The sequence below is a fragment of the Podarcis filfolensis genome (genome assembly GCF_964270895.1).
Source record: "Podarcis filfolensis genome assembly, chromosome: 10".
NCBI classification, from domain to species: domain Eukaryota; kingdom Metazoa; phylum Chordata; class Lepidosauria; order Squamata; family Lacertidae; genus Podarcis; species Podarcis filfolensis.
In genome coordinates, this window is record NC_139612.1 from 55,807,167 (window position 1) to 55,820,547 (window position 13,381).

The following is a 13,381-nucleotide window of genomic DNA, read 5'->3' on the forward strand; positions in this document are numbered from 1 at the left end:
CAGGATATTTGCTCTACACCAAAACAAATGAAATCAAACAAGGGAGTGAAGAAAAAGGAACAAGAGTCTTAGCACTATATACTATATCACAAGCTCAAAACAGCTTTTTAAAACACCAAGAAATACAGACAATTGGACATGTTTTATATTGTCATTGTTATGGGAATTCTAAGGCCTTATATATATAAAATGAATGTTCATAAATGTACAAGGCAAACACATACATAAGCATACAAACAACGTTTCTGAAATAGTACAGAAGGACAATCCTGAAGCCATTTTGACTCTCCCAAATTGATCTCAAATATTTATCTGAGAGGAGGAAGGAAATGGGGAAAGCTTTCAATTTGTCTTTGGACTATAGGGGTTTACACCTCCCTGTAAATACATTCTGGCAAGTATCTGTTAAGCTGAGTGTTATGTATTGAAGTTCTCACCCTGGCCACCAGGAGTATTGTGTATATAGTTTTCACTCAGGTGCATGTCAGTTAATTTAGGTGGGAAACCCTGGGTTGTTGTTGTTACAATGTTGACAGCCGGATGCCTATAAAAGCAGGCCGGCTGAGCTGTTTGCTGTTCAGTTCAGTTCAGTTCCAGCTTACAAATAAAGAGCTGCTTTGGAGAAATCGCTGCGTCGTCTGATATGTTCACCCACAACTTAACACTGAGCACACTATCAATATGCGTAAGAGATTCAGGAACTAAGTATTTACCATCTCAAAGGAATGGCCAGGCTACCCAGAAAAGGCAATCAGATAAGGCATTATCAGGTATCCTGGCAGACAGGAGGGAAGCAACACACTCAAATTTCTGCTGGGGACCACCTCTTTCTGTGATGTATGTATGATGTTTTTGGGGGTGGTCGTGAACTACAGGGTAGGCAATTTCAAAAGTCTATATAAGAGCTTGCACACCGATGTTCTGGGTTCCTCTCCTCCCTTCCTGCGTGGGAGGAGTGGGGGACCCTGTTGCAATAGTTTAATAAAAATCATGCTTACTAGCTGCTTTGCTTCTCAATACTCTCTGGTTGGCCTCTGTTATTTTCTCCTGATAGAGAACCTACAGAGGGACTCTATATGGGCTCTTGGATATCCCATAAGGGAAAAAGGAGCAGTTTTTTTCTTATAACAGTCACAATTTTTAAAAAAATAATAAGAAGACAGATTTATTAAAGATGCATGTCAAAAACAATGGACCAATTCAACAAATAAATGAAAAAAACCAAGATATAATAATGTCATAACTTAAAATTAGGTGCTCTACCCCACTTATGGTTTATACTATATGCTCTTAGTATGTGATTGGTGTGGCAAGTTGCTCAATCAAAAATAGCTTTATGGGTGGAGATTCAGTCAAATGAGAGAAATCCTTCACAATTTATGTCTTGCTTGTGCTTCCAATGTTGCTTTGAGCACAGAATAATTTACCTAACTTCACAGCACACTCCAACTCACAAACTTTCATCTTAAAGTTACTAGAATTCACCCAATGTAATAACTAATGACTGAACCATCTAAATTTATACAGATGAGAGAGCACTACTGAGAAACATGAGTGCTGATCCGCCTTTTTGTGTATTGATTTTCTGGTTAAAAATAACTTATGTCAATTCCAGACTGCTCAAACACTGAAGTGGATAAGTCAATTACTGGCAGCTTTTGTACTTGCTTTAACAGCTGAAGAGACACTTTTTGCAAACTTTGCTGCCTGATGTAGGTTCTTGATAAACAGCAGGGCAGGCTTGGCTCTGATTTACAGCCCATGATTTATCAGCATTTGCTGCAGGTCTCCTACTACTGCAACTTTGCAACAAAAATTATCCTGCAATTACTATATCACAAAAACACTAAAGTAACTTACTTGCCGGCAAATATGATTACGGCAAACTCTAAGGATTAGAGGATGATGATGATGGTGATGATTATTATTTTATTTGTACCTTGCCCATCTGACTGGGTTGCCCCAGCCTCTCTCGGTGGCTTCCAGCATACACAAAAACAAAAATAAATATTAAACATTAAAAACATAAAGAAAAATAAACAACTTTCTACCAATATAGAAAAATTTTCTTGCCTGGTCACCTGGAAGTGATTTATACTCACACTAGGCAACTGGGCAAGGATTTATGAACAAAAGATGGTTGTCAAGTGGGGGAGCAGAAAGCTGGAGGAGATGTAAATGGTCCATTTTCCCATTGGGGGGTCTTTGAGAGAACCTTAAGTATCAAATCACACTGGTTCTAACTATTGTTATAAGAATTTTAAGGTCTTAGATATGTAACAAATGTTCATAAATGTACCAAGCAAACACGTACATAAATATATAAACCACATTTCTGGAGCAGCAAAGGAATACAGTCCTGAAAGCATTTTGACTCCCAAACTGACCAAATGTTCCTCTGCAAGGAGGGAGAGGGTGAGGGAACCTTCCCATTGTCTCGGGAATTAAGTGATTACCATCTCAAAGGAATGGCCAGACTACCAGGAAAGGCAATCAGATAAGGCATTATCAAATAACCTGGCAGACAGGAGATAAACAAAGCACTCAGATTTCTGTTGTGGACCGCCTTTTCTATGATGTAGGGATGATGTATCTGGGGGGTGGTCTTGGGCTACACCTCTTCTGTGATGTATGTATGATGCTTCTGGGGGTGGTCTTGAGCTCCAGGGCAGGGAATTTCAAAATGTCTATATAAGGGGAGGCACACCTTTGTTCTGGGTCCTCCTCCTGTCCTGCGTGTGAGGGGAGCACCCTGTTGCAAAAGTTCAATAAAAATCAGGCTTATGAGATGCTTTGCTTCTCAATATTCTCTGGTTGTCCTCTGTTATTTTTTCCGACCGATGGAGAACCTACAAAGGACTCTATAAGGGCTTGTGTATACCCCATAAGGGAATAAGGGCAGATTTTGTTTACAACACTATTCTAGGTGGCTATGAGGGAATATTGCTAGGTCACCACATGCTCTGGTAAGTAACATGTTATTGGGGCTGGGTATAAAACCTTAAAAAAGGGATTCCAAACACAGACCAGGAGCAGTGGGCTATACACCTTGGCATTGTTCTACCATGCCGCCAGTGAGTACAAGGTATGTGTGAGAACTGCAATCAGCATGCCCTTGGAGTGCCAATGTGTCCATGTGCATTTGTTTACAGTGTTGCACTGGGATATGCTTGCTGTGCATGTGTATGTTGGCAACTGGCCAGTGAGGCAGGGTGTATGAGCATGGTAGATGGTGTGTTGGCATGTGTTTGTGGCCACAGGTGATTTTTACCTGCATAAGCCCCTGCCACCTGTCTCCAAACAGGGTTTGGATGCAGTGGTTTTTGCACCAGCATATCCCTGGTATCCGCACAAAATGGCAGATTTCCATAGTTTATCTATAATGAGAATGGAAAGTCTGAATTACTCAGAATGCCCATTTAATTTACTTTCTGCAGTGTGCCCTGCATTCACAATATTTACAAACAGCAGAAATAGAGCAAAAACACTAAAAGACACTTTCTTTAGGATCTCATGTGAAAACAGTGTAAGCTCTTGAGATACAGAGCCCCCAGTGTGTGCCATGATGAAAATATGCACCCTCTTTGCTAAGCATACATAGGCAATCTCAAATCACCAATCTACAGAAAATCCCAAGGATTACTTCTGGCAATAAAGAGCCAATAAACAAAGGATCATTCATTAAAAGCAAGTAGGCAGGAAGGCTTCCAGCTAAGTTAATTGACCTTTGAGGGAGAAAATGCAGCTTCCTAAACTGCAAGAAATGATGCAACCAATATGTTAAACAACTAACTGCTTAAGGCACTTTGAGAAACAGTGAAAAACACTCAATGCAGATGAGGCACTGAATTTTCTGGTGAAAACAATATTTCTGAAGAAAATAAACGTTTGACTATAGAAGAATTCTGATCTGAGAAAGAACAGGGGCTAGCATAACCGACCAACCAATCTATTGGTATAAAAAAGTACATCGTATACATGGATCAGAAAACAGCACAGTTAACAAAACAATAGTAGGAGATACTTTAGGATAAAACTGGCCAGACATCATGAGGAAATTTCATAGCATCGCTCAAAAATCTTGCCACATTCTCTACAATGTCATTACTACAATTGTTCAGCAGATAAGACACTCTGGAAGAGTCAGTGCAATAAATCCCATCCTTCAATAAGGGGCCAAATACTTGCCATATATTTTTGCATAAAATGGACAATAAAATAAAACGTGCGTGACGGTTTTGACCTGTTTTGTGCCACAAGGGCAGTATCTTTCAGATTATGGGATTTTCAAGAATCTACCTCGCAAAACTGCAGATGGTAAAACATTAAATATTGTGAGGGAAAGAGCTCTGTGTAGGTGGGAATCGTAAAGCTGGTGTAAATATGGAGTGTCCTGGCCAAACCAGGGTGGAATTCCCAACCCCAATAGGGAACAGGTTTTGTTGGCTGCACTGCATAGGGTTTGGAATTCAATATCTAGGATTCTGTGCTTGATTGTCTGAAATGCTTCCAATTGTGGGAGCATAAGCGGTGACTCGAGTGATAGGCCACTGGAGCCAGATCAGAGCACCAAGGAAGTGGACAAGCACACACAGAAAGCATAATGAAAACCTGCAAGTACCGCCATGAGTATTTGACTCTGCTCTCTGCAAAACCAAACAGCAGACATGGCCTTGATTGTCTGGAGACTTGATTCATCTTTGTTCTCTTCTACTGGGGTAAAGGGACTGACCACCTGTCTAAACCAGAGGGACAGCACATGACCAACATAGGAAAGGGGGGGAAATCCTCTGTGTGCACTTTTATTATCTGCTTATTAACAGGGACACAGGTGGCACTGTGGTCTAAACCACTAAGCCTCTTGGGCTTGCTGATCAGAAGGTTGGTAGTTTGAATCCGCTCAATGGTGGTGAGCTCCCATTGCTCTGTCCCAGCTTCTGCCAACCCAGCAGTTTGAAAGCACTCCAGTGCAAGTAGATAAATAGGTACTGCTGCGGCGGAAAGGTAAAACGATGTTTCTGTGCGCTCTGCCACTCGTCACAGTGTCCCGTTTTGCCAGAAGCAGTTTAGTCATGCTGGCCACATGACCCAGAAAGCTGTCTGTGGACAAATGCCGGCTCCCTCAGCCTGAAAAGTGAGATGAGCGCTGCACCTCATACTCGCCTTTGACTGGACTTAACCATCCAAGGGTCCTTTACCTTTACCTATCTGCTTATTGTTAAAATGTTGTGGTATTCTGCTTAAAGATATTAATTCATAAATTGATCTAGTTTGGCATAGCGTTGTCTTCATTCAGATGGAATCTAAACAAACCTGTGACTACTTTTAATTGGCCTAAAAATGGAAATACAATGCTACATTTTAAACAAACTGTAATTAGAATCCAGTCTACATCTCACACCACTTTTAAACCAGATTTACCTCTTTTAAGTCGTGCACAATCGCCGTCAGTCGTTCATTCTCTGCCTGAACGTTGGTAACAACAGCCCTACTTTGTTTCAATTCATTCTGCATTTCCAAAATCTTCCCTAGGTAATAGGCTTCCTTTGATGCAGACTCCTGGAGGAGTGTCTCCTCACGTGTCTCACCATCTTCAGCTACTTTGCGGTGTACTGAGAATGACTGTCCAAATGCCTGCAAGAGTAAAAAAAAGGACTATTGAAATGAAAAAATATAAATATGTCATTAGGGATGTGCTGTATAATTTGAGAGACTAACTATCACTATATAAAATGCTACTGTCATTAGAAATAAGGGGGGGAAATCTGAATATTAGTAGAGGTTAGAATGCTGGATTAGTGCTGGTCTGACTCAGGTTCAAATTTGCACTCAGCTATGAAGCTCACTTGATAACACTGGCCTAGTCACTATCTCTTAGCAAAAATCAGGTCAATTCTCTTTGAAACATGCCCCTCTACAACATTTAGACAAGCGTCATATGGTTTGAACACACACACACACACACACATATTCATAAATATGTTTTTCACCTACATATGTGATGGGTGGAAAGCAATGTTGTAATAGTAGTAGTAAACATTAAACATTTAAAAAACTTCCCTATACAGGATTGCTTTCAGACAGCTCAAGGGTTGGATTAACTCCATAATCTCCAACACTTCTCCAATGAAAATAGGAACATCCTAAGGAAAAGCGGGACATTCTGGGATCAAATCAGAAACTGCGACTGCTTCTCTAAATTAGGGGTGTCCCTGGAAAATAGGGACACTTAGTGGGTCTGCTGTTGGTATTTCCAGAAGACACTTGAGTGTTAAAACCAACTTACTAAGATTGTTAAATTTCAACACAACTGGGACTTTTAATGTTGATTTCAATACTCCAAGTTGTTCATCCATAGCAGTGACCAGAGGAGGAATGTGTAGTGCCAGGGAAGAGGCACCAGATGGTGGTGATCCTATTTAAATTTAACTGTTGCAGGGGTCCCTTTACATCAACACAAGACCTTTTATGATCTATGCATAGCCAGCATAAAGTAATGGCTTAGCCAGCGGCAGAGCTAAGAAGCATGAGAACAAAGGAACTAGCTCACTTCAAAGACAGCCTTTGGCTGAACTCTGCATGACATCATTAACATCTGTATCAAAGACTATGTAATCTTGCCAGAGGGCCTCTGCAGACACTATATAAGGCCCCAGCTCCAGCAGTTCAATGGTACTTCGGCCATGGGCTTTCCAGGAGCGCCTAGCACCTCACACTGGCCTGATAAGGGGTGCCATCAGCCGTTGTAGTTGGGGTCCCCCATGGCAGGAATGACAGATGGCTGAGCTAGCTTTGCAACTTTATCTTTAAGTATTCCGTTATATCCTTTAATTATCTTTACTTTGTATATCAGCACCTGTTCCTGTGCTTATTATTTTAGTAATTAATAAAGTTTGCTTCTGCTATTTGTTGTCCTCCATTTACTGAGAATCGAAAGAACCTGATGCTTAGTGGTTGCTCCTGACCGGGGTAATTATTGAGCAGGCAGGACATAATGATCGCTAAGAGAATACCTTCATCAGCTCCAGCTGAGGCATCTGATCAAGATCTGTATTTTAAAATGAGCTTAAAAAATATATTTGCAAATGTTTGTATCTCTCATGCCAGGCATAAAGCAGCTGGCTGAATACTCTGGCAGCTGTTTATCTTCCTGTTCAAGGGCCCCACTGATCTATAGCAGTATTTCAGGGTTGTAAAAGGAAATTACAGGCTGGGAGCAAAAGGTCACACTGACCATACAAATTACAGAATACAATCAAGCTGCAAAAACACAATTCAATTCAAAATCCTTTATTAGGCATAGCACACCACACATTATCAAACAAACATCATATACAGACTGTATAAAATACGGGCTCAGCGAACACAATTTCTCCCAGTCCTATTCTTAACTCCAAAAAATAAATCAATGTACATAGATAATATAATACAACACAGCAACATCACCTACCATTAAGAACCACTAAGTCTCTCTATCATGGCCCATTCTTTCTTCATGGACAGCACTCAAAAATTCAGCCACTATAACAGTAATTTGATCATCGCTGTCCGCCAGCAGGTCCTGAACAGTTGGTTGTGTAAAAATCTGTCTATTAAATTTTAGGGCCTCAAACAATTGTCTTCTGGCATAACTGCCAAAATCACAGGAAAAGAACACATGCTCCAGAGTATTGAGTTCCTGTTTTCCGCATTTGCAGAGACGCTCTGATTCTGGGATAGCTAAGTATCTTCCTCTCACTACCACCGAGGGAAACATGTTAAATCTGGCCAACATAAACAGCCTACACGATTCATGTTTCTTCAGATTTGTCATGTATCCCTTTTGGAAATCTCTACACAAAGGGAGATTTAAGTGGGTAGGAGAGCAGGTGCTGTGCTTTGCAACCTCAAGCATGGCGAGGACACTTTTTTCTGTAAGAGTCTTCCTGATAATTTCCCATGTATCTTTGGGATCAGAAATTTCAAAATCAGTTAGAGTGAGCCCTATCGAATCCAATTTTCTCCTGCAAGTCAATGATAGATTGTGAATTGCACTATCACTTAAAAGATCGTAAAGTAGAGAATTAGGGGATAGGGCTCTATAATGGAGGAAGATCCAATATTTCAAGGTCCTCAGCCATGCTCTTACTGATAAAGGCAATATTCCCAGCTCACAACATATTGTTTCATATTTTACAGAGTTTGCAAGTCCTAATAATGACCTCAGAAGGGATGCGTGAAATTTATCCAACCTCTTGAGGTCACCTGAAATCCACACTGGTGTGCCGTATAGAAGTTGGGCACAAAGTTTCATGTCAATCACTTGCAATACAGCTGGAATAAATCTGTTTCCTACTGGAGAAAAAAAATAGGATTTACCGTATTTTTCCCTCTATAACACGCAGATTTTTTCTCCTAAAAAGGAAGGGGAAATGTCTGTGCGTGTTATTGAGCGAATGTGTGGTCCCTGGAGCCAAATGGCAAAAAAAATCAGGCAAAAATCAAATCGCGCGTCTCGGAGAAGGGAAACCTGAAAAGAGGAAGTGGCTGCTTTCCTGCATTCTGCCTCAGGGTCTTACTGCCCACCCTCCTCTGTTTCCTTGCTGTGTTTGCTCAAACGGAACAAAGAGCAGGGAAAGCCCCTCCCCTCCAGGCAAGCAGAGGGGAAGTCTCTGTGCTCCGGTGCTGCTGAAAACATGCAGGAGGGAGAGAGAGAGAGAGAGAGAGAGCTGGCTGGCTTGGGTGGGTAGGTGAGGGAAAACTTTTGCCTTCCTTTCCTCCCTCCCGTTATACCCCTCTCCTGCATTCTTAGCCAGCTGCTTCTCTGCACACCCCTCTCGTGCTCCTTGTCCATTCTGTATTTTTCCTTCCTTCCCCACTTAAAATGTGGTTAAAAAGCATGGATCCACATGGATCCTCAGGATCTTTGCATTGGGTCACCCCAAATTCACCATCAGATCACATAGCATGTCCATGGCTACAGCCTGCCCCCCCCCCAAATCACGCACCCACTGTTGCCTGGGGCTGCAATGGTGCAAAAACGTGGTTACAAAACATGGATCCTCAGGATCTTTGCATTGGGTCACCCCAAATTCACCATCAGAGCACATAGCATGTCCATGGCTACAGCCTGCCCCCCCCCCAAATCACACACCCACTGTTGCCTGGGGCTGCAATGGTGCAAAAACGTGGTTACAAAGCATGGATCCACAGGGATTCTCAGGATTTTTGCATTGGGTCACCCCAAATTCACCATCAGATCACATGTCTGTGGCCACAGCATGAAGCACAAAAATGATACATCCACTGTTTCATTCAGAATGTTTTTTCCCTTGTTTTCCTCCTCTAAAAACGATGTGCGTGTTATGGTCAGGTGCGTGTTATCGAGCGAAAAATACGGTAATATGGTGGGCTGTCACTTTGGCCTTAACTATTGCAGCACATATATGTGTATTCCAATTCATATTATTTTTGAATGTGATTCCCAGATAATTGAAGTGCTTAACTTCCTGTATTAGATGTCCATTAATTATATAGCCTTTTGGGTTCCCTCTCTTTCTGAATTGCATAATCTTTGTCTTATCATAATTAATTTTGAGATTATTGAGAGAGCAATAGTTTGAAAAACTCTTAAATAATTTTTTAAAACCCAAAACAGAGAGTGAAATAATTACAGCATCATCTGCATAAAGTAATAGAAAGAGTGGGCTATTGTTTAAATAAGGAGTATGAGTGGTTGCGTTTTGAAGAAATAATGGTAGGTCAGATAAAAATAGATTAAATAGGGTAGGGGCCAAGATACAGCCTTGCCTAACTCCTCGATTATTCAGAATAGGACCTGCTAGTCTACCATCTTTTGATACTTTAACATATATTTGGTTATTAGAATGTAAACTTTGAATCAGTGTAAGTAGATATGGGTCGATACCAAGGTGTTCTAGTTTAGTCCATAGTTTATGGCGGTCGACCGAATCAAAGGCACTTTTTAAATCTACAAATGCCACAAAGAGTTTTCGTTTATTTCTCATGACATATTTATCCACAAGATGACTTAACACTAGACACTGGTTAAGAGTTGACGAGCCTGCCTTAAAACCAGCCTGCTCTTTACCAGGTAGACCTTTTGTCAGCATCCATTCTTCCAATTTAATAAGCAGAGATTTGGCATATATTTTACTTATGCATGGTAACAAACTTATAGGCCTGTAATTCTCTTGGCAATTCCTATCACCTTTTTTAAAGATCGGTACCACTATTGAGTTGATCCACGACTTAGGTACAGAGGCTGAGTGATCGATAGAATTAAAAAGCGGCACAAGTTTAATGGCCCACCATTCTACATCTAATCTCAACAGGTCTATTGGAATGCCATCCATACCAGGTGATTTCCCTTGCTTAAACGAAACAATTATCCTTTTCATCTCCTCAACAGTAATTTGAAATTGTGTGGTTTTTGCCAGAGAAAATTTAAAATTTTCCTTTTTACGTACTTGGTGATCATAAAAAACAGCAGTAAAATGTGAAATCCAAGCCTCATCGCTTATATTAGGGAAATCAGTGATATCTTTTATTGAGAGAAGTGACCAAAAAGTTTTAGTATCTTTAATTTCTAATGCAGTAATAATTTTAGACCATTTGGCTAGTGCGAACTCAGATTTTTTTTTCCATGAGCATGTTCTTAAAAGCATTTTTCATTTCAAAATAAGTCTTCCAGAGACCTTGGGAGTTGTTAATAGAGGCTTCTTTTAGACAAGTTCTAAGTTCTTTCTTATAGTTAATACAATCTTTATCAAACCAGTTATACTTATTTAAAGGTTTGTTACTGAACTGAGGGTTTAAAAAAGAAGAAAATAATTCCTGGATAGTCTTATAATAACAATCATTGTTCTCCAAGGGCATCAAATTTTGGTTAGCCACAGGTTCGAGAATAACTGGGTTATTTTCAAATACTGCTAATAGATCCTCCCTATTTTTATCACTTATATAAATTCTTTTGGCATAAATAGTCTTATCAATACTATTAAGAGGACAAATATCATTATTTCTAGGATTCCTGTACATCTCTAAAACTATTGGGAAGTGGTCACTCTCTGAGCGAGGTACAACTGTAAAAGAGGCAACTTCATTTAACATTTCAACGGAAACTAGAGAATAGTCGATTACGCTCCTACCCCTTTTGGAGCTGAAGGTAAAATTTCCTGGAATATCTGGCCACATTGAGCCATTCAAAAATGAAAGATTAAATTCTAAAACCAATTGTAAAAGTTTTCCTCCCGCTTTGTTAATAATGATGTCCTTTGAATTCCTCCCTATTCTCAATGGAAGTGGGGCATCTTCAGCTAGATTTGAGACATAGCGTTTATAGAGAGCTGTATTATCTGATCCAATTCGAGCATTGGTGTCTCCCATTACAATCAGGGGGATGTTTGGGGATTTACTGCGTATTAAATACAACTCTTCAGAGACTATATTCCAACCATAATCTGGTCTAATTTCCAACTCTATGGGAGGAAAGTATATATTTAAAAGAAGAATTTCCCTGTAAACAATGGAAAATGATAACAATTGTGCATACTGTCCAATATTTCTGATATAATTAATTTTAAGGTTAGAAGACTGTTTAATACCACAAATCAAACCGGCTTTAGGGCGTCCTTTTGTTGACATTTTAGTAGCAGGTAAATTATAAGTAATAAAATTAGGAATATTTAAAGGTTTAAGAGACCAGGTTTCCTGCAAAAGTATTATATCATAAGACACAAGAAAATTTATAAAATCAGAATCAGCTAATTTACATGAGAGTCCAGCTACATTCCAGGACATAATAGAAAGAGTTTGGAGAGATCTTTGATTTAAGGGTGCTAGTGAGGTATGCGTGGTGCATTCCGGATGTCACACCAAGTTCCTCTGGTTCTTACTATTAGCCCTTTCAGTGGGTTCAGATAGTTCAGATGCTAATTCAATGATGTTTAAAGATGTATTCAGTATGCTCACATTTGAGGAGGGGGGAATGCTAGGGTTGCAACCTGGCGCACCCATGCTGGGCACTTTATTTGGGGAGCCCAATTCAGTCTCATTTAATTCTCTCATTTTATCCCATGCTAATGTAGTGATCAGGTTTGCCTCTGGGATGGATTGCATACGAGCTGGGTTATAGGAGGGGCGTTTCAGCTCCAAGATCTGAGAGGATGGATTCATCTCCGCAGCAACCAATTGGCCTGGGGTAACGGAGGGTTTCCTGACCCATAAATCCAGCTCGTGACGATAGAAGCATGAAGCTTGATCTGGGACATAATCAGATATGTTTTGGTTGTGTGGTCCTGGTTGGTCCTTCATCAGATTCGTCAGACAAGAACGAAGGTTATTCAGTCTATAAAGTATTTTGTTCTGAGTTTCTTGGGGGAGAGCGCAGTAGGAGTGAACTAAGTTATTTTCAAAACTTTCGAACCCGTTACCTTGGCTCGCCTCATATAAAGTCCTGGGAGAGTCTGGTCTTTGTAGATCATTATTAAGTAACTCTGGGTGGTGATTAGGCGAGTCCTCAGTGGATTTTATATCAATTAAAGTGTGGTATTCAGCCTTTTGATGAGGTGCTGCAGTCGAAGTTGCAGAACTGGGGAATAGTGGGATAGGAGAGGCCTCATTTTTAAAGTACCTTGATATTTTTACACCACTTGTCTTTAGGTGTTCTCTGTGTTTATATATCAGTTTTGCCAATCTCCGATCATGGAATGTAGCCACCGCCCTGGCAAGCAAGCCATCAAAATATAGATATTCCACTCGGTCCAACTCCGAGGATTAACCAACAATTAAGAGTTGGTAAATAGTAATAATTATTGTGCCTCCCATTAAACTTGAGCCACATTTTCATAAGGTTAAAAGGGCAAGAGCTAATAGAAACAGCAGCTGGCTAGGGAAAGAGGCTTCTCTCTGAAGCTGCTTTGAAGCTTCAGAGAACTTAGAGAACTTAGTTTTTACTAAGTTCCTTTTTACTTTGAAAAGGCATTTCCTTTCCTTCTAAAAAGCTATATATGTTAATGTATGAAATATATTGGCTTAAATGTAATTATGCAAAGGATTTAGAAAGTAAGAAATGTTAGATTCTTATGTTACATTCTTATTTCATAGATGGTGTGTGAGAAGGTGAACCCAAGATCTCTTTAAGATAAAAATTAAAAAACCATGCACCATCTGTTTTAGCCATCTGTTTTGCAGTGAATAGGGCAATAGGGCAAAAGGTGAAATGTTAATTAAGGTGCCTTGTCGAGGTAAATGTAAGATATATGGCTACTTGTCTGCCATTTATGGATAGAAGGAAATATAGCTCTTTGTCTCCCATAAAAGGTAATAGGAAATGGGTGTATCTTTTATGATTGGTTCTAGCAAACAGCCAATAGGAATT

General features: G+C 40.1%; 1 protein-coding gene and 1 long non-coding RNA gene across 20 annotated transcripts in view; one reads left to right on the forward strand and one right to left on the reverse strand.

Annotated features, from left to right (window-relative positions):
* Positions 1-13,381, reverse strand: part of BICD1 (BICD cargo adaptor 1) — a 141,740-nt gene that overhangs the window by 72,202 nt on the left and 56,157 nt on the right. For all 19 annotated transcript variants that reach the window (XR_014538673.1, XR_014538674.1, XR_014538675.1 and 16 more), the window contains exon 3: positions 5,422-5,634. Coding sequence is in view for 13 of the 19 variants with exons in the window: in XM_083572286.1 (XP_083428412.1) it covers positions 5,422-5,634 (213 nt within the window). In the remaining 6 variants the exon portion in view is untranslated. The remainder of the gene's footprint in view (positions 1-5,421; positions 5,635-13,381) is intronic.
* Positions 1-13,381, forward strand: part of LOC310742848 — a 175,859-nt gene that overhangs the window by 54,871 nt on the left and 107,607 nt on the right. The gene's annotated exons all lie outside the window — the stretch shown is intronic.